The sequence below is a fragment of the Lepidothrix coronata genome, unplaced genomic scaffold, assembly GCF_001604755.1.
Source record: "Lepidothrix coronata isolate B3197 unplaced genomic scaffold, Lepidothrix_coronata-1.0 Scaffold254, whole genome shotgun sequence".
In the NCBI taxonomy this organism is placed as follows: domain Eukaryota; kingdom Metazoa; phylum Chordata; class Aves; order Passeriformes; family Pipridae; genus Lepidothrix; species Lepidothrix coronata.
Genome location: NW_016690434.1, coordinates 628,382 through 648,096, shown reverse-complemented (window position 1 = coordinate 648,096; position 19,715 = coordinate 628,382). Strand labels below are relative to the sequence as shown.

General features: G+C 57.3%; 3 protein-coding genes across 5 annotated transcripts; 2 read left to right on the top strand and 1 right to left on the bottom strand.

The window, feature by feature from the left end:
- The first annotated feature begins 53 nt into the window (after positions 1-53).
- Positions 54-1,541, top strand: HDHD3 (haloacid dehalogenase like hydrolase domain containing 3). The gene has a single exon (XM_017835328.1). It carries the CDS (start codon positions 306-308, stop codon positions 1,020-1,022), a length of 717 nt encoding a protein of 238 aa, XP_017690817.1. The 5' UTR covers positions 54-305; the 3' UTR covers positions 1,023-1,541.
- A 966-nt stretch (positions 1,542-2,507) lies between these two features.
- BSPRY (B-box and SPRY domain containing) lies at positions 2,508-12,138 on the bottom strand. Its single transcript, XM_017835271.1, has 7 exons — positions 11,866-12,138; positions 11,093-11,185; positions 10,977-10,991; positions 9,764-9,994; positions 8,333-8,358; positions 7,165-7,289; positions 2,508-3,156 (listed from the first exon to the last, which is right to left on the bottom strand). The coding sequence occupies exons 1-7, from the start codon at positions 12,136-12,138 to the stop codon at positions 2,630-2,632; spliced, it is 1,290 nt and encodes a 429-aa protein (XP_017690760.1). The 3' UTR covers positions 2,508-2,629.
- A 145-nt stretch (positions 12,139-12,283) lies between these two features.
- WDR31 (WD repeat domain 31) lies at positions 12,284-19,137 on the top strand. 3 transcript variants are annotated; one of them, XM_017835272.1, is made up of 9 exons: positions 12,284-12,553; positions 13,534-13,646; positions 14,665-14,784; positions 15,523-15,673; positions 16,083-16,157; positions 17,030-17,174; positions 17,258-17,358; positions 18,254-18,321; positions 18,753-19,137. In XM_017835272.1, exons 3-9 carry the CDS (start codon positions 14,738-14,740, stop codon positions 19,015-19,017), a joined length of 852 nt encoding a protein of 283 aa, XP_017690761.1. In that variant the 5' UTR covers positions 12,284-12,553; positions 13,534-13,646; positions 14,665-14,737; the 3' UTR covers positions 19,018-19,137. The 3 variants fall into 3 exon arrangements, with proteins under 3 accessions (XP_017690761.1, XP_017690762.1, XP_017690763.1); XM_017835273.1 differs by having other exon boundaries at positions 13,306-13,646; XM_017835274.1 differs by lacking the exon at positions 12,284-12,553 and adding an exon at positions 12,988-13,431.
- The last annotated feature ends 578 nt before the right edge of the window (positions 19,138-19,715 follow it).

Here is a 19,715-nt window from a genome sequence, read left to right as displayed (position 1 = left end):
CACACCCCGGTGCGGTGCCGGGTGTGCCCCGTCCCCCCAGCCCCGGTGCCCCCGCCCGCGGGGGGAGTGTCGCTGCCCGGCCTGGCGGACTTCGCCCCTGGCGCTCGCAGCAGGGTTCTCCGTCCCTGCCGTGTGTCCGTGCGGACCCCAGCGGGGCCCTGAGCCCCCCACGAGGGACACTGACCCCGGGACTGAAGCGGACGGAGGGCCGGGGTGCCCGCACCCCTCCGATGTGACCGGCACTGACTCGCTCTCGGAGCGCCTGCCTCTCACCTGTGTCCCTGGCTGCCCTTGTACCCGAGGCCATGCTCAGGCTGCGCCTGCTGACCTGGGATGTGAAGGACACTCTGCTGCGGCTGCGGCGGCCCGTGGGGCAGAGCTACGCGGCCGAGGCGCGGGCGCAGGGGCTGCAGGTGCAGCCGGAGGCTCTGGGACGGGCGTTCCGGGAGGCCTACGGGGCCCAGAGCCGCCGCTTCCCCAACTACGGCCGGGGGCAGGGGCTCAGCTCCCGGCAGTGGTGGGTGGACGTGGTCAAACAGGCCTTCGTGCTCTCGGGGGTGCAGGACGGTGCAGCCCTGACGGCGCTGGCAGAGAAGCTCTACCGCGACTACTGCAGCTCCCACAACTGGGAGCTGCTGCCCGGGGCCGAGGAGACCCTGAGCCGGTGCCGCCAGCGCGGCTTCCGCATGGGCGTCGTGTCCAACTTCGACAACCGGCTGGAAAACATCCTCTCGCAGTGCAACCTGCGGCACCACTTCGAGTTCGTGCTCACCTCCGAGGCCGCGGGGGCCGCCAAGCCCAACAGGAGGATCTTCGAGGAGGCCCTGCGGCTCGGGGGCGTCCCCCCGCAGCAGGCGGCTCACGTTGGGGATGATTACACCCGGGATTACCGGGCAGCCCGGGCCGTGGGCATGCACAGCTTCCTGCTCCACACGGCCGGGCACAGCCCGGAGCCCGAGGTGCCCCCCGAGCACGTCCTGCCCACCCTCAGCCACCTCCTGGCCCGGATCGAGAAGGGGTAGCTGCGGTTTGGAGGAGCCCAGCGCTGCTGCCGGGTGCTGAACTGGTCCCGGTGTGGGATTCCCTGCTGCCAGGGGGGCAGGGAACAGCAGCGAGCGGATCAAGCACAGGGAGCAGCAGGAGGGGTGTTCCTGCAATAAAACATATCTGACAGCCAGTGGTGCTGCTGCTTTGTTTCACGGCTCTAAAAACACTCCAGAAGGGGGTGGTGTCAGCAGTGCTGTCTTTCCCTAACGGGGGTGGGAATGGGTCAAGCTCCAGAGGTTCGTTCTGGCAGGTGAGATGGAGGCAGACATTGGGGTTTATCCCTTCTCAGTCACCCTGGGGAGAGGATCAAGAATCCCCCAGTGCAAGTGCAGGTTCAGTCCCAGGGAAGGTCTCCAAGAGAACACTCAGGCTCCCCATCCCAGGGAAGGTCTGCCCAAACAGAGCACTTGGGACACCCCTGCACAGGCCCTGCACACCTCAGTGTACCCCAGCCTTGCATCCCCCTCTTCCCAACAGGAGTGGCCAGGAGGTGGCTGCAGGTCTCCCTCTGTAGACTGAACAGTCTGGAGTTGGGCAACTTCACTTAACAAATTGACAGTTAACAAACTTCACTGATTTGGGCAGTGAGAAATAAAAATTATAAAGATAATAAAATTTTAAACCCCTTGCCCTGCTCCCTGGCTCAACTCCTCTCCCAGGCCAATACCTCTCCTTCCTCCCTGCCTTCCATCAGCTCCCTGTGTTTGCACCATGTTAAACTCAACCCCCACTCCCTTTGGTGACACTCAGGTTTCGTTTCTTTCTGCTGCTCTTTGCTTGCTCCCCTGCTTGGACACCAGCCACAGCCCCTCAGGGGTGCCCCTGTCCCAGGAGGGGACAACTCCCTGCACTGTCCTGCTCTGCAATGGGGCAGCTCCTCCCAAAAGTGTGTCTCCAGCTGGGTCCCAGTCAGAGACTAACAAAATCATTTAGGTTGGAAAAGACCTTTAGGATCAAGTCCAACCATTCCTCCAGCACTACCCAGGCCACCACTTACCCATGTCCCCAAGTGCCACATCCACACCCCTTTCAAGCCCCTCCAGGGCTGGTGACTCCACCACTGTCCTGGGCAGCTATGTCAATGCCTGACCACCCTTTCGGTGAAGAAATTTTCCCTAATACCCAACCCGAACCCTCCCAGAGTAACTTGATGCTGTTTCCTCTTGTCCTGTCACTTGTTACCTGGGAGAATAGACCAAGGCCCACCTGGCTCCACCCTCCTGTCAGGGAGTTGTAGAGCTGTTATTTCCCTTTCCACATGCCTCCTCCCTGCCATCTCTCCATACACACCTTTTACTATTTGTCCCATTTTTCACAGCCTCCCGCCAGGCTGGAAAGCTGCCCTTGGTCAGGCAAAAATTAAACAATCCACCTAAGAGCAGTTGGCCCAGCCAGGCATTCCCTGACCCCTCGCCCCAGCACGGCAGACACAGGACAGGAGAGCTGCTGTAAAACACGTGAAGAACAGCTGTAGTGTGAAAGCAAGTGTTGTCTGAACACTGTACACAGCCCATAGCCCTGCCTGGGCTCCTTTCCCCCCAGGGCACAGTGCAGAGCACACACAGTCACACTCAGGCCCTGCTCACTGGACCAGTGAGATGCTCTGGTGTGCCACGGCGAACACGGGGTAGACGGGCTCTGTGAAGGTCTCCCTGTGGGAGAAGAGGATGGTGCAGGAGTCGGGGTCGAAGAAAAGCACCTCTCCCCCCGCAAAGTCAACCAGCACCCCAATCTGGGCCGGGGCCTTGATGAGCTCCACGGGCTGGGGCTGCCCCGCGTGCAGGAACCGGAATTCCCGGTCGTAGCGCGAGAACACCCAGGAGGCGGTGTTGAATCCCAGGCGGCCCTCGTTGGCAGAGCCCTTCCTGGGCACGGAGCTGTAGCAAACCCCCAGCTTGTAGGCACAGCTCTGCTCCACGCCCACCTTCCAGGCACACAGCCCAGAGTGGAAAGCTGCAGTAGCCAAGGCGTTGGGCCAGTGGTCAAACCGCTCCGGGCAGTCCAAGTCCACCTTGGCTTTCTTGGGACTGAAGGTCAGTGTTCTCTTGTCCTCCGACAGGCTGAGGTGGGGGCTGAGGGTTCTCTCATCGATGTGAATCTCCTGTGAGCCTGAAAGAGAAGCCACACTGTGAGCACAGAGTTGGTAGTCCCCACCTGAACCACATGAAGCAGTTATGGCCATCAGAAACAGAACCACAACCACCCTCTCCTCACACATCACTGCTGGGGACACATCTGCTCCCAGGGGTGCCAGCACGGCCATTCCCACAGCTTCTTCTCTCAGCCAGGGCCAGAACAAGGCACAGACTCACCTAAGACCAGACTCCCCACGCAACTCTACACCCTTGCACTTGAAGCCCTGGAGAGTCAAAGATGCTGCTCATCTTTACTCTGCCCCTGGCCTGACTTCCCACAAAACAGAACTCAGCAGGTTCAGCTCACCCTGCTTTTGGGGGAGACCCAAACCTCAGTTCCTGTCCCTTCCCATCTCCATGGTGGGTGAGCAGGGCCTGGCTGCTCCTCTCCCAGCAAGGGTGAGCCAAGAGCCTGGCAAGGACAGGGCTGTGAGCAGAAAACCTGCAGAGCCGGTAAAACAGGAACGGGGAAGGATGGAGAGGGCTGGGCAGGGCAATCTTTTTCCTGCTACAAAGCCCCAGTTGTTAATCAACCCACCCTGAGGTGCTGGGAGAAGTGGGGGGAGGTGGCACCAGGCTTAGAGATGAGCACGGCCCTGGCTCAGTCTGGTTCTGCTGTGAAGTCAGGGGCTGCCCAGCTGCACAAACCCAGGCCGGGGTGAGCCAGGCTGGCTGGAGGACCCTGCACCCCATGGGGGTCTGCACCATTTCAGGACCACAGAATCACGGGATCACTAATTTTGGAAAAGACCTCTAAGATCACAGTGCCCTGCCCTGGCTGCACAGCCCTCCCCAAGACCCCTCAGTGGGTCTGCAGACCCTGTGAGTGCTGAGTAACTGCACGAGTGGGTCCCTCCATCCCTAAATTTGTGAAGCAGAGATGAGGCTGATGTCCAGCTGACTCACCTGCTCCCAGTTCCTGCCAGTGGGTGCCCCTGCCTTCCCCCACTCTCACTTCATTTTAGGTCTTAAACTGCCACAGAAGCAAGGCTGGAGCAGGGGAGCCAGTCGCTGTCCCAGCCCTGCCACCAGCTCTACCCTGGAATGCCCAACCACCCTCTGCTCAGCGCCCAGCACACGGCAGGATGAGGCCCTAAGGAACCAAACCATCCCACTGCACCCTGAGCAGGGTCATCCCAGAGCCCAGCCTGCTCCAGGGCCCAGGTCACATCCCTCTGACAGGGAGCAGACCCAGCAGCAGCTCGGGCTGCACCTCCCCAGGTGCTCCCTGGCAGATGCACTGAGGCTGGGAAGGGCAGGGAAATGCCACACACACACTTCCATGTTAGGTGGGAGCAACTGCAGGCAAGAGTGAGCCCAAGGAGGAGCTGAAGCCACATCCCCTGCAGCTGGAGCTGCCAGCCTCAGCCCCTTGATTTATTTCCCTGAGCAGCAGCCAAACCCCAGCCGTGCCTTCCACAGCTCCATGGCCGTGGCTGCCCACGCTGCCCGTGTGCAGGGTGGCTTTTCAGGAAGCCAAAAGCTGCTCTGAATTCATAGAAAAGGGAGCAGTACCAGAATTTATCTTCCTCTGACAGAAGGAGGGCACTAAACCTCGTATTGTGCAGCACACATCTAATCTAGGGCTGCATTCCAGTGCTCCAGGACAGGGATCATCCACGCAGGGAAACACGGCCCCAGAGACAGCACAGTGCTGGAATTCCAGGGGAGCATCTGAGGGAGGGGGAGCACTGGCAGGGTGACAGCAGAGTAATTCAGATCAGCACATTTTTCCCCACACACAGGTGTTTTGTCATGATTAAATCTGCCCTTCAGATTCTCCCATATATTCTCATTAGTGATTAAATCAGGAATTCATCTCACCCCCAAATCTATCTTCTCTGTGTACTGTACCCATCAGGGTGGCCTTGGGAGATGAGGGATGCCAGGTCAACACAGTTAACAGCTCTGGTAAGCACATACATGTTGGCTGCAGCACATTTGACTGCTTTTAAAAATCCAAGTTCCCATGAACCCAGATTCCTCCCAGAACTGTGCCAGGAGATTTACATCATCTCTTGGTGTAAGGAAAAAGCTGCCAAGCTCACATGTAAGTGATACAGAAGCCTGGATGCCAAGTGAAGACATCAAAGGAATCGTGTTTATTTCTGAGAGGGAAATGGAGGCTCTTTTTCCTGCTGCTTTCCAAGTTTTTGAGAGGTTTGGAGCAAGCTGTCATGTTGGGAATTTTGTGTTTTCAAGCAAATAAACAAGACAGCCAACTGCTCAACTACCTTTGGGAGAAGGGACCACAAAGTGACACATAACATTACTGTGTCTTAACAAGCTCAGACCACTGCAGTTAATATTAAACCTCTAAGGTTTGGTCCTGGGTGGACTGTGGACTGAGGAGATCCACAAGGATACAACAGGAATCCTCAGCATGCAATAATGACAGTTAAATGTAACCACACACAAAAAAAACCCCAGAGTGAAATTCCTGTGTAATAAGTGCACCAACACACCCACTACAAGCACTGAATGCCTTAGAGCCATCACATTTTACAAGGATGGTATTGGGAGAGGAATCCTTAAAAAAAAACATGTAACAACCAAGAGAATTAGGGAAAGGTTTCTTCCTTGACTTTACGGCTCAGAACATCAGCCAAGAACCTGCTCAACTGATTCTTTCTGGAAGGATTTCTTCATGGAAAGAGTGGTCAGGCATTGGAAGGGGCTCCCAGGGAGGTGGTGGAGTCCCCATCCCTGGAGGTGTCCAAGGAATGACTGGATGTGACACTCAGTGCTCTGGGCTGGGGGACAAGGTGGGGACTGATCAAAGGTTGGACTCAATGATTTTGGGGGGCTTTTGCAACCTCAGTGATCCTGTGTGACACTGTCAGTGCACAACTGCAGGAGCTGGCATGGAATCCCAGACTGGGTTGGGTTGGAAGGGACCTTAAAGATCACCCAGTCCCAACCCTCTGCCGTGGGCAGGGACACCTTCCATGACTGCAGGCATCCAAAGGCTCAAAAGAGGGAAATGAATCACAAAGGGAGAACAACATCAGAGTTTGCAGGAGAAGAAACAGATGATGTGGTGCTTGGTAGCACAGATTCTCAAGCAGAAGTCAAAACTACAGGAGCAAGAAAAGGCCAAAGCACAGACCTTGGAGAGGGGCCTGGAAACAGCTCATCAGCAAAGTTAATACAAAAACTTTGGGAAAATCACCCCAGAGACTGTTCACAAGGCAACCTGTAAAAGACGCTGCCACCTCTGAGAAACAAAACTCACGTTTGAAATTCTCTAGTGATGGCCTGAAAGTCAGAGTAAAAGCAAACATTTCACAACCAGCCACCCAAGCACATCACAGCCAGGAGAAAACTGTCTCTCCCTGCTCAATACAGCCAACACCAATCTGCTAAACTCGTACCCAGAGCCTGTCACTGGCCTGGCAAACACCTCCAGTGCAGCCCCAGCTGTACAGAAAGAGCTGAGCCAGAGCACAAACACCCCTAAAAACCACCAGCTCGTGCACAGCCACAATCTCAGCCTGTGAGCAGAAAGCTGCTGCATCTCCTCACTGCTCGCTTTGCTGCTCAGAGCATCTCACAGACACCTCACAGGTGAACTCACCCTCTTTTAAAATGCCCAGCAACCCAGTGCTGAACGTGGTGAAGAGGGATTTCTGTGACAGAGATTCCCCAGCAGAGTCAGCTTCACTGCTGTCACCAAGCCACCCAGGAAACAGCAAAAGAAACCACGTGAGCTTAAGCCACAGAGCTGATAAAACAAAGTGTCTTTTCAAACTCCGGTTCTGCTCTGAGCCACAACCTGCTTGGAGCCCCCATTGCACCCCCCAAACCTCCCACAGCTGCTGCTGCTGCTCCCCTGGCTGGGGGGTTCCAGGAAACAAGCAGGGGCTGGGAGAGCAGAGGGGCAGAACAGGGCACAAGGAGGTTTTGACACAACATGAGGGTGTTTCTTTGGGCCCAACATGAATGAGGGTGCAGGAATCCCCAGAGCTCGGGAGACACTGACCTGTGAGGCAGCAGAGCACAGCAGAGGCCCACAGTCGGTGCAGGAGTGGACTCTGAACACATGTCTGATTAAAGTTTAACTTCAGGGACTCCTGTGGCTCCAGGATTCCCTCCGCCACCTCTGTCCTAGCAAAGGAAAACAAGAGTAATTTCAAAATACAAAGATTTGTTGTGCTGGGAGGTGTTTATAAAGATCACTTAGGAGGTATGGCAGAGGTTAAAGAGGAGCTCTGGCTGCAGAGTGACCCCAGAGGGGGTTTCTGAGCCAGCTCTCGCCCTAAACCATACTTTAAGTGATACTTTCGGTTGGCTTTGCTTACAGTCCCTTGTGAAAGGACTGCAGTGTTGTAAAACACATCCCAGCAGCCTGAATCAACAGCTCCTCACTCAGCAGACACAGGGTAAATAAATGTGTCTGAGAGCGGCCATCAAGGTACAAAGGGAGCCCAATGAACAGTGAGAGACTCAGATTTCCCTCTTTATAACAGTTGGAGCCCAGGGGGTGTGGCAGGAGCCGGGTTTCACCCAGCACAGCAAGACACAGACGGTTTGCTGTTCCTGTGGCCTGCAGCACCCACACAACTCGTGGTTGTGAGGAAAGGCTGTGGCACAGGCTGGTGTTGACATGCTGTGGCACATTCTGTACTCTCTACAGGCACAAATACCCCACCAGCCCTCTGGGCAGCACAGGGCCAGCACCCCCACAGGAGCCAGGGAGACAAAAGGCTGTGAAAACCCAGCCCCCAAGGTGCCTCTTCAGGGAAGGGCAGCCCAGCGTCACCCACGGTGCTGTTGGGGACACTGAGGCTGTGCCAGCCACCCCAGCTTCCCACCAGGACCATCCCACCTCCTGCCAACAGCAGGGACAGGCCTGCTCCAACCCCCAGCAAGCCCCGGGGAGTGCTCTAAGGAGCTGGAGAAGTTCTCCTGTAAACAAGGGCTGCTGCTCTGGCACTGCACATGGAGCATCTCCAGGGGCCAGGCTGCTCCGGAGCAGAGATGAGAGTGGCATCTCTGTGCTGTGTCCTTGTCCCCAACAGAAGAGTAGAGGGAGGACAGAGGTGTCCCGGGTGCCTGAGCCATGGCACTGCACAGGAGCTGCAGGGAGGCAGGGGAGCCTGGAGCAGGGTCAGGGAAAGGAGCAGGAGCAGGAGCAGCCAGGCACTGACCTCTCGAAGATCTCTCGTTCTGCACGCTGGGGACAAGGAAAGAAGGAGTCACCAGAGCTGAAATGCCCACAGATCCCAAACACAGGCTGGGGCACAGCAAACCCAGGACCCAGGAGCAGTGTTTTCCTTCCTGATCCAGAGAAACCACCCCTCACCCCAACAGCAACCCTGGGGAGCAGGGGGAGCATCCAACATCCATTTTCCTTAGCTGCAGCACTTCCCACCCCTCAACTCAGAAAATGAGTGGGAATGGCTGAGGGCAATACATCCTCTACAGCTGGGGCACTGTCTGCTGCCCTCCCTCTGCTCCCACTCCGCTAGGGAATGCCGCAGGAACAGCCTGTGCTTCCAGAAAACAACCCCAGGGCTTTCAGCAAGGGGGGTGGTGGCAGAGGAACTAAGTCAAGAGTCAGGTGGTTGGTCCCACTTGTTTCTGTTCCTGCTGGTCACGAGCATTCTCCAGATACAGTAAAGTGGTAGGAAAATATCTGATCCCTGGTCAAATCCAAGCTGCAGGGCAAGCTGCAGGCCTGTGGCATGGCACGTGCTGATTCCTGATAGACACAAGTACCAACACCAGCAATCCAAGTGGAGAACACATGGTCCCTAATTCCCCTCCACCATGTGGCAAAAGGGTCTGGCTTTCTCTGGCACAGGCAGCCGATGGGTCCTGCTCTCCAGCCTCTACTCTCCATGGTGCAGCCACAGCCCAGCAGAGGTGCTGGGGCAGGACAGACTCTGCTTTTCCTACCAAAGGAACATCTGCCCTCTCTCTATGGGGTCGGGTCTGTTTCCCAAGCAGAGCTGCTGCCCTTTTTCCCAGAAACTTCCATGTGGGAAGCAGAGGCTGAGCATGGTGGTGGAAGACCAACCTGCTCCCTTCCAAACTGAGAGGAGTCACTTGGGTAAACCCAGACCACTCAATAACCAGAGAAGGAACTGAGGGAGAGGAAGCACAGGCTGCTCTGCACAGCAAATATCCCAAATAGAGCTGTGCCAGATGACAGGGAGGACTTTCCAGAAGAGATGCAGGTGCTCCCAAAGCGGTTTTGATTCAAACTACACACAACAGTTGAAAACTGGTGGCACAATGAATTGCTGTTAGAGCAGCTCTCAGCCCACAGCTGTCCTGGCTGTCTGGCCTAAGGGCAGCTATAAGCCAGGAACTTGGACACCTGAGCGTGGGTGGTTCTGGACCTCACTGCAAGCAAGAGCAGGTGCTCTGGGAACCACTGAGAAACCACAGGGGCTTGTCAGGACCAGGTCAAGGAGGTTCCCTGAGCTAGACCTGCAGATGTAGGTCCTGTCCAGCTCTGCCTCCTTGCTGTCAGCACAGCAGTTGCTGAACACCATGTTTAAGTCCCATGGTAAGAGGTCCAGGTGACCTCTGGGCTGACTGACCCATCCCTCAGAACATGGAGCAGTTCTCACCAGCAGGCCCTGGTCATCCAGGTTGGTGATCATGTCCACCAGGTAGGTCCGGAGGGCTCCCAGCTTCTGCAGAGCCTCTGTCCAGTGCACCTGCTGGGTCAGGATGCTCTGGTGTGCCCTCTCCTCCTCCGCGTGCACCCTCTCCAGCAGCCGCTGCTCCTCGTTCTCGCAGGCCTTGCCCACGAAGAGCAGCCTCTGGATCACCAGCTCCCGCGCCGCGCTGGCCGCGTTCTGCCAGAGCAGGGACAGGGACAGCAGCAACATCAGCCTGGCTGCAGCCCCAGCAAGAGCCCCAGCTGCTCCTGCCGGCTCCCTGTGGGCTCAGCCATCAACATTACTCTGTTAACTGAGCCCAGGCCACAGCAACTGTCACGATACAAGTGCAGGTAAATGGGACAACCAGTCCCAAACCCACCTACAGCCTCCTGGCCTAACTGTGACAACCTGTGAAGGACCAGAGTCCTGTCCCTCAGCAGATCTCCATGGATTCACTACTGGTGAGACATGAGAACAGCCTGACAGAGCTGGGACTGCTCAGCCTGGAGAAGAGAAGGCTCTGGGAAAACCTTAGAGCCCCTTCCAGTGCCTAAAGAGGCTCCAAGAGAGCTGGAGAGGGGTTTTGGACAAGGGCCCGGAGGGACAGGACAAGGGGAAATGGCTTCCCACTGCCAGAGGGCAGGGATAAATGAGATACTGAGAAGGAATTCTCCCCTGTGAGGGTGGTGAGGCCCTGGCACAGGTTGCCCAGAGAAGCTGTGGCTACCCCATCCCTGGAAGTGTCCAAGGCCAGGTTGGACAGGGCTTGGAGCAACCTGGAATAGTGGAAGGTGTCCCTGCCCATGGCAGGGGCTTGGAACAAGATGGTCTTTAAAGCCCTTCCAACCCAAACTACTCTGTGATTTTATGATTCTATAACTGCCCTTTGCCCTCATCCTCAGTGACAGCAAGGAACAAACAAAACCAGGAACTGCTGAGACACTGGTCCTAGTGATTGCTATACACTGACACCAAGAAATATACTGTCCATGTACATTTTTTAGGCAGGCGAGGCAGCAATCGCAGGCACACCCTAGAACTCCACTTCCACAGCTGTGGGGTAGGAAGGGACAACCCGTGCACAATGATGAGCCCCCTGGAGCTCAGCATCTCCAATGGGACTGGTGAGCACGGAGCACATGGGGCCAGCTGTGCTGGGAGAGGGGCAGGGACTTACCAGGACAGCCTGGTCCTTGGCAGGGGCAGGGACTCACCAGGACAGCCTGGTCCTTGGCAGGGGCAGGGACTCACCAGGACAGCCTGGTCCTTGGCAGGGGCAGGGACTCACCAGACAGCCTGGTCCTTGGCAGGCAGCACCTCATCCACGTGCCGGGCGATGGCCGCGCTCTGCAGCTGGAGCCGCTCGCACCGGTCCACGAGCTCGTCCTGGGACACGGAACAGCAGGTGATGGACACGGGCCTGGACAGGGCCACAGCACCCCGAGTCCCCCACCAGCCTGACCCCACCCAGCCCCACAGCTGTCAGGGTCCTCCTGCACCACCCCAAAGTGAGCCCCTTCCCCACAGGGGACCTCCAACACAGCCCCACAGGGAGCCTTCCCCTCCCCACAGGAGACCCCTCCCATGGCCTCACACCGCACCAGGGTCCCCCACACCCCGCCAAGGACCCGCAGGGTCCCACACCTGCCCAAGGACCCCCAGGCACCCCCATACCTTGTCTGGGACCCCCAGGCACCCACCAAGGACCCCCAGGGTCCCATGTCCCCTCCACATCCCACCAGTCCCGTCTGGCACCCCCACACTCGGTCAGGGGTCCCTGCAGCCCCACACCCCTCCAGGGCCCCAAAACCCCCCCTAGGTCTCCCACAGCTCACCAAGGACCCCCAGGGTCCCACTCTCTCCAGGGACCCCCACACTGCCCCACGGACCCATATCCCGTCCAGGACCCCCACACGCCCCCAGAGACCCCCAGGATGCCACACACCCCCCAGGACCCCACACCCCATCCGGGATCCCCACACCCTTGCAGGGATCTCTGAGGCCCCACACCCCCCAGGAACCCCCCACTCCCTCACGGACCCACAGCCCGTCCAAGACCCCCATACCCTCCCAGGGACTCCCGCTCCCCCCTCAGGAACCCTCACGCCCCGCCGGCACTCCCCAGTCCCACACGCGGCCCCTCTCCCCGCCCCGCCCGGCCCCGGGCTCCCCTCAGCCGCCGGCGAGCCCCGGGCCGGGATCAGGGTCGGGGTCGGGGCCGAGGCCGGGATCAGAGTCAGGGTCAGAGTTGGAGTCGGGGTCGAGGTTGGGGCCGGGGTTAGGTCGGGCCAGGTCCCCCCGCTCACCCGCAGCCGCTCCGGCCCGCCCCGCCGGGCCATGCTGTGCTCGCACCTGCCGCGGGGGCGGCGGCGCCGCCCGGACGAGCTCGGCTCGGCCCCGCCCCGGGCGGGACACGGCGGGACCGGGACCGGGCGGGACACGGCGGGACCGGGACCGGGCGGGACACGGCGGGACCGGGACCGGGCGGGACACGGCGGGACCGGGATCGGGAGGGACACGGCGGGACCGGGACCGGGCGGGACACGGTGGGTCCGGGACCGGGAGGGACACGGCGGGTCCGGGATCAGGAAGGACACGGCGGGACCGGCCCGGGGAGGGACACGGCGGGACCGGGATCGGGAAGGACACGGCGGGACCGGGATCGGGAGGGACACAGCGGGACCGGGATCAGGAAGGACACGGCGGGACCGGCCCCGGGGAGGGACACGGCGGGACGAGGCTGCTCCGGACACGGTGAGTGCGCAGAGGGGTCCCGGGCTGGGCCGCGGGGCTGCCCCAGCCACAGGGACACGGATTGTTCCCAAACCCTTCCCGGGGCTGCGCCCGCCTTGCTCCTGCCAGGCTGCCCCATAAGGCATCTGTGGGGCTGCCCCAGCGCAGGGACCCGGCATGCCCCCACTGACACCCCACAGGGCCACCCTCATCACAGGGACCTGGAATGTCCCCAGTGACCGCCCAGGGGGTCACCCTCATCACAAGGAGCGAAGATGGCCCCACTGACCCCCACAGGGCCACCCCCATCCCTGGGGACGTGTGATGACCCCACTGACACCCCACAGGGCCACCCCCATCACAGGGAGCCAGGATGGCCCCATTGAGCCCCACAGGGCCACCCCATCCACAGGGACCCAGGATGGCCCCATTGACCCCCACAGGGCCACCCCATCCACAGGGACCCAGGACGCCCCCAGCGATCCCCCGTGGGGACACTCCCAGCACAGGGACCTGCATCGCTCTCACAGGGTCACCCCCAGCTCTAGGGGCCAGGGTGTCATCCCATCCTCCACAAAGATGGTCAAACACCCTCCTCGAGGGGTGATAAGGATGGGGGGAGCTCTGCTGAGGTCCCCGTGCCCACTGCTGTGGCTGTTGTCATTCCCTATCCATGGTAAGGGTTTCACGGCAGAGCCTGGACAGGTGGAGGCAGTAGTGTGGGTTATTTTTTTAAAGCCATTTAGTAAAAAATGTGTTTGATTTCTGTCAAGTGATACATTTAAGGCAGAAGGGAGCATAAGAAGATCCTCTAGCGTGAAACTCAGTCTGCTGGAGGTGACATTTCATGTCCAGTTGCTGCTGGATCCCTGTGTTATTGGAGCTTTGTGATGGAGCAGGTGGATGATAAACGTGTTGGGATGCAGACAGCAAAACCTTGGATGAACATCCTGCCTGAGAACTGCTCTCACTCAGGGTTCAGAAGATGGTCTTTCTTGCAGTGGGGAAGAGGCAGGAGAGCCCAGTGAGACACAGGACAGAACTCCCACCTTCCCTGCAGCCTCCTGGGGCCACCAACAGCTTCTTTGTGTCCTCCCTCGGAGTTTATGTGCAGGTAGGGACTGCATTAACCACAGGAGTGGGGAAACTAACTGGAAGACAAGGAACATCGTAATTAAAAATCAGAATTTACATCTTGGCTTTTCCTAGAATCTTGTTTTGCAGGAGAAGCAACGTCCAGACTTCTCTCTTGTCAAAGAAAAATCATGTTCCTCACGTACTGAAACGATCAGGGTCTGACTGAAAGGAGTAAATTGCCAAATTGTCACGGCCCCTCAGCCATGAGATTGATCATTCCTCACATCTTTGGGACATGCAAACTCATAGATAGAGCAGGTGGTGATTAACTGGGTATTACTAATTGCTAATCACAAGGGCTGTCAGGGTAAAATTAGAAAGGGAATTGTTTTGTAGAAACCCAGCCCCTCTTGCTCAGTGCGTCCAGGATTTGGGTTTCCAGTTTCTGTGGGCAGAACCTTCAAGCAGATTTTTTCATTGCTGGAAAAGGTGTGGGGGGATTTTCCTGAATTTTATTAGCTAAGTACTACAGCCCCAGAAGATGGGAATGCCAACATACACATAGTGCAGGGCAAATCCAATTAGTGTGCCTTGAGCTAAGCAGCAGCCAGTTATTGTCTGTGACAATTCACTGTCACTGAGACTGGTTTGTGCTCAGTCTGTGACCTGTGAGGACATGAGGGAGAGATGCTGAGCCCTGCTCTGCCAGAGGCTCCTCACCTGGATATATGGAAGTCAAGACCAGATACTGGAGTAAGAGGAAAGTGTAAAGCACTAGAAGAACAACAGGCAGCAACTCCTTCTCTGGTGTGGCCTCACCAAGCCTGGGTGTTTTTAAGCTCAGCATGAGGTTCCAATAACCTCACCCTGCTGCTGGCTCTGCTCTAAGCCAAAGATTTGGCTCAGGATCTCCTGATATCCCCTCCACTGAGGTTTTCCTGTTATTCTAAATGACGTTGGGATGTAAATAATGTGTTACCAGCACCTTACCCTGTATATGTAAGAGGCAGAAACCCCTCTGGATCCCTGGTGATGCTGTGTCCCCTCACCCACAGGTCGTGTCCCTGCAGCAGGTGCCTGAGGTGCTGATGTGACACCCCGTGGGGGAGCCCTGCTTATTGGAGGGCTATGGGGAAACTGCAGAGTAAACTCAGCTTCCACACCACCAAATACGGGTAAAGCAACGCTGGGTGATCATGTCTTGTTAACAAACCAGGTGGGAGAGTGAACAGAGAACACAAATGACCAGAGAACAGAGCAAGCACGTGGTTTCAGTTTCATTACTGAATGTGTGAATCGAGTTTTCACTTTTGAAAAAAGTCTGCTCAGCTTCTTTGGGGGGCTGAAGTCCCAGGTGTCACTCACAGGAGTGGCCATGCCCTGTGATGGCTGAGGCAGAGCTCTGAAGGGGAACAGCTCCAGGAGTGGCTCTTTGGCCCAAATATCCAAACTGCTTTGCTGTCTCTTCAGAGACTGTCATTGCTTTTGTTGGCAAGGTGAGATAATTCTGTGTCTGGCAGCAAGGGGGGGAATCTCTGCCTGGAGAGCAGCTGAGAGCATGGAGGGGGGCACAGAGCTGGGGGGCACTGTGTGGCCAGGGAGGTGTCACAGCAAAGAGCAGCTGAGTCTGACCCATGTGAGTGACAGTGGGGGCTGGTGAGATCAAAATCTCTTTTACTCTTTGCACCAGCACAGAGTGAGCAAACATACCAATATTTGGCAGCTCTGGAGGTGGGGTAGGTCTGTTCCATCTCACCTGGTTCGCTCACAGCCTCTCTCAGGCTGTCTAAGGCAGGGGTTGTCGCATCAGATGGTGTCAGCAGTGCCACCTCCCAGACCTGGTGTCACGGGAATGGCACCTTGACCTTGTCTCACATGCCCTGCAGCTCCCACCCTGTCTGTCCGTGCTGCAGGGCCGATGGCTCCGTGGGACAGACGGGATCCATCGTGGCACAGATGGGATCCATCGGCACCTCCCGGCAGCACAGCCCCGCTCACACCGACGCTGTCACCTCTGTGGCTGCTCTCAAACCAGACCTGTGTGTGTCAGGGGGCAGGGATAAGGTGAGGTACCCCCTGCCATGGCCCACGGGACGGAAAACATGTCAACAGGTTTGAAAATAAGCTTTAAATGTGAGCTTTGAACATTTCCTTGAAGTGTTCAACTGTTCTGTGAACATTCTGGGAGAGTAACAACTTTGTCAGTCCCTGAATTTAGAAAGAAAAGATGAGCTTGGAGTGAGGGCACACACTGAAGCACACGGAATCAAATTTTGTAACCTTTCCTGAGCTCAGATCACATCAAGTGGTCTCACCCAGGCTTGGAAGCACTGGCCCTTACCTGGCTCTACAGACAGCTGTATCTGCTGCAGGAGCTCAAAAGCAGAGGAACCTGTTCCCTCCCCTGTGGGCTGTGCACAGTGTGAAAGCCTCCCTGCCCTGTGTCCCTGCTGACCCTGCCCTGTCCCTGCAGAGTGTGGCTGTGTGCAGCTGGAGATCCGGGGCTGCCCTGCGGCGCTTCGTCGGCCACGAGCGGGAGGTCACCAAGGTGAGAGCGCCGGGGTCTCCTGTCAGCATTCCGGGGGTGCCAGGGATAATGGAGCACTGCTTTGGCATCACAGGGCCCCCTTTGCTCCACTAGAAAGAGGGACCAGAGTATCCCTGGTATCTAACTGGGGACAATCAGATTTGATGACCTTAAAGGTCTTTTCCAACCTTAACAATTCATGATTCCCTGATCAGGTCTTTCCCGTGGTCCCAGCTGATCCTCTGCTCTCCAGGGAAGCAGCAAGGAGAAGTGCATCCAGACTAAACAGGGCTGCAGGAGGCCTGTCTTCCCCTCCAGCAGACTGTGTAGCAAAGGTTAAGGATGAATTATGGGATCAAGTTTTTGATTTGGAGACACTGTTCACTTTTCTTTGGGTCTCATTCTGCTGGACTTGTTATTCCACAGCCAACCAATCCTGGGAACAGCAGGGCTTTAATTTCCCTTCTGGGACTATGATGACAAAGCCCAGCACTCTCCTCAGAGAGCAGACATCCAGGGGTGTGTATGTGTGTGCACCTCGACCAGGGACAGCCCCAGGGGGTCCCCTTGGGTTGGGGTACTGGAGGGACAGAGGAGGCTTCATTCACCCCAGTGCTCGAGGCAGCCAAGCACTGGGCTCATTTGGGTTTGTAAGGAAGCTTTTCCTATAGAATGAATGGTTTGTGAGACCAAGAGAGCACCCATCCACCATCCCTGGCTCTGGGGGGACATGGGTGTCATGGTTTGAGAAGGTCAGAGTTTGAAGGTCAGGCTCTCCCCAGGCACATTCCTGCGTGTTTTGGGCTGTGACAGGACAGCAAATGTCATGTTCTCCCTGAGCAGAGCTGGGCTGGCTGGGAGGATAACCAGCTTCTCCCTCTTGTCCTTGGCAGGTCACCTCTGCCCTTGACTCCAGCAGAGTCTTCAGTGCATCCCGGGACAAGACAGTGATGATGTGGGAGCTTCACGGGGCGTCGGGGCCAAGCCAGCACTTCCCAGGACATGAGCTGGTTGTGACTGGGCTGGCTGTGAGCCCAGGTGAGGGACAGCACACCCCCAGTCCCCAGGGATTCACTGACAACACTGCTTGACTTGGGTTTGCTGTTCCCTTGTGGTTGCAGATGCCTCCCAGCTGTGCACGGGCTCACGAGACAACACCGTGTGCAAGTGGGACACAGAGACTGGGGAGTGTCTGGCCAGGGCCACCATCTCCAGGAATCTGGTAGGAGCTGCTGCTTCCTCCCATCCCATCCTGGCACCTCACTGCCTACGTGGTTCTTTCACACGAGGCTGTGTAGAGGGAATTTGCTGTGAGCTTGGTGCCAAAGGGAGCCCTGGAGGCTCTGCCCAGGCTGCCTTGACAACAAGTCCAGGAGCACAAAGGTACCAAGAGACATGTGGCAGTTTATTAATGCTCTGACTCTGAGCTGTCAGGAAGCACTCAGAATCATGGAATCACTGAGGTTGGAAAAGCCCCCTAAGATCATTGAGTCCCACCATTCCCCCAGCACTGCCAAGGCCACCCATAGCCCATGTCCCCAAGTGCCACATCCACACATTTTTAAATTCCTCCAGGGATGGGGACTCCAACAGTGCCCTGGGCAGCTGTGCCAGTGCCTGACCACCCTTTTAGTGAAGAAATTTTCCCTAATATCCAAACTAAACCTCCCCTGGCACAACTTGAGGCCGTTTCCTCTCACCCTGTCCCTTGTTCCCTGGGAGCAGAGCCTGACTCCCCCCGGCTCCCCCCTCCTGTCAGGGAGTTCCAGAGAGTGAGAAGGTCCCCCCTGAGCCTCTTTTTCTCCAGACTGAGCTCCCCCAGCTCCCACACTCTGCATTCCCTCCTGTACCAGCCCAGCAGTGGAGCTGGTGTGGACACCATCCCCTGGTGCCCGTGGTATCCCTGTTCCCAGGGCTCTGTGTCCTGGTGAGCTGCTGGCACCTCCCTGCCTGAAACATGCCCAGGGACTGGGCCCAGGAAGGGAGCAGGAAACACCTTCATCCAACGTTTCCAGCTCCCAACCCAGCACGAGGAGGGAGAGGGTGGGAGCATCCACAGCAGACACAGCCTGGGCTGCACACAGAGGTGGCTCCTGCTCATCCTTCCCTGTCCACAGGTCACACACCTGTGCTGGGTTCCTGGGGAGCCTTATGTCATCCAGACCTCGGAGGATAAAACAACCAGGTAAGTCCCACGTGTGGCCACAGAGAAGGGAGTGTCAGCCTGGGGCAGGTGGGGTGTAGGGAAGTTGCCAGTGCACAAGGGGCTGTTCTTTGGTCGTTGTCATGACCAGCTGCTGGTGTGGCCAGAAGCCACTTTCCAGCTCAGCTGGGCCTTGGAGCACAGTGTCAGGGGAGGAGAGCCAGGGGCACAGGGGCTGTGAGCAGCACTGGGTGGTGACTGCAGGGGAAAAGGAGAGTTTGTGGGACAGAAAGCTCAGCTCGGCTGCTCTGGCTGGAGAGTGATCCAGGATGGATAACTGCAGGGGTGGATCTGGGAGGCAGGAGGGGGCTGCCCCACGAGGGATGGCAGAAGGGCAGAGTGGGAGGGCACCGAGGGAAGCCCATCGTGGAGATGATGCCTCAGAGTGCCCTTCCCCGCTCCTGTTCCCCCAGGATCTGGGACAGCCGGGAGCTGCAGGTGGCACACACGTTCCCAGCCAAGCAGCACATCCAGACGTGCTGTGACGTGAGCCAGGACGGGCGGTACTGCCTCAGCAGCAGCCAGGGCGGAGAGGCCACCGTGAGTGTGCTGGGCCCCTGCTCCTTCCTCCAGTGTCCACAGGACACAGCAGAGAGCAGCACAGCAGTGCTCCAGGGATCTCAGTCCTCCCACTGCACTGGATTTGTGCTGGTGTCACCAGCCAGTGCCAGAGCTTAGTGTCTTCCTACCTGTCCCTTTGGGAAGTTCTGCTCAGGGAATGTCAGAGAATATGTTCCTGATTAAAGCACTGGGATTTTCCCCATCCCTGGAGGTGTTCAAGGCCTTGCTGGATGAGGCTTGGAGCAACCTGGTCTAGTGGAAGGTGTCCCTGCCCATGGCAGGGAGGTGGAACTAGTTGATTTTTAATGTCCCTCCCAACCCAAACCAGTCTAGCATTTTATTTCAGTAAAACACACAGGGAAAAAACAACGGAAGGCATTGAGGAGCATGAGGTTCTTGCAGAAAGCCTGTAAGGGACCCTGTGCTCCAGGTGTTTCCAAACCAGAGATTCAGCTTTCACAATAGCTCATTATTCTGTGGTGCTGCTGAGCAACGTTTGCCTTTCTCCTCTGTGCCCTGGGGAATCTTTCCCAGATCCACGTTTTCCCCTCTCAAAATACAAGGCCTTGAAAGCAGGAACACGGTAAAGTCACTTGAAGGAAAGGAGAAAAACCCACAGTGTTTCAATGATTAGGGAGCTCCAGTCAGTGTGAACCAATTTTGGAGTTTCCTTGGCTACCTCACAACACAAACAGGGCTGTGCCAATGTCCGAGTGACCCCAAACCTGGTTAGAGCATTTAGCCACCCATGGGTTCAGAGCTGGGATTCTGTGTGGCAGGTTCTCAGCCCTGTGTGTGAGGATCAAGAGGATAAG

Coding starts and splice junctions, on each gene's coding strand:
- HDHD3 (XM_017835328.1), top strand. CDS start 306: ATGCTCAGGCTGCGCCTGCTGACCTGGGATGTGAAGGACACTCTGCTG.
- BSPRY (XM_017835271.1), bottom strand. CDS start 12,138: ATGGCCCGGCGGGGCGGGCCGGAGCGGCTGCGGGTGAGCGGGGGGACC. Junction 8,359..9,763: donor TGGATGACCAGGGCCTGCTG/GTGAGAACTGCT, acceptor CCTTGTCCCCAG/CGTGCAGAACGAGAGATCTT. Junction 3,157..7,164: donor TGTGCTCTGCTGCCTCACAG/GTCAGTGTCTCC, acceptor CTTCTCTTTCAG/GCTCACAGGAGATTCACATC.
- WDR31 (XM_017835272.1), top strand. CDS start 14,738: ATGGGGAAACTGCAGAGTAAACTCAGCTTCCACACCACCAAATACGG. Junction 15,674..16,082: donor TGTCAGGGGGCAGGGATAAG/GTGAGGTACCCC, acceptor CTGTCCCTGCAG/AGTGTGGCTGTGTGCAGCTG. Junction 18,322..18,752: donor TCGGAGGATAAAACAACCAG/GTAAGTCCCACG, acceptor CTGTTCCCCCAG/GATCTGGGACAGCCGGGAGC.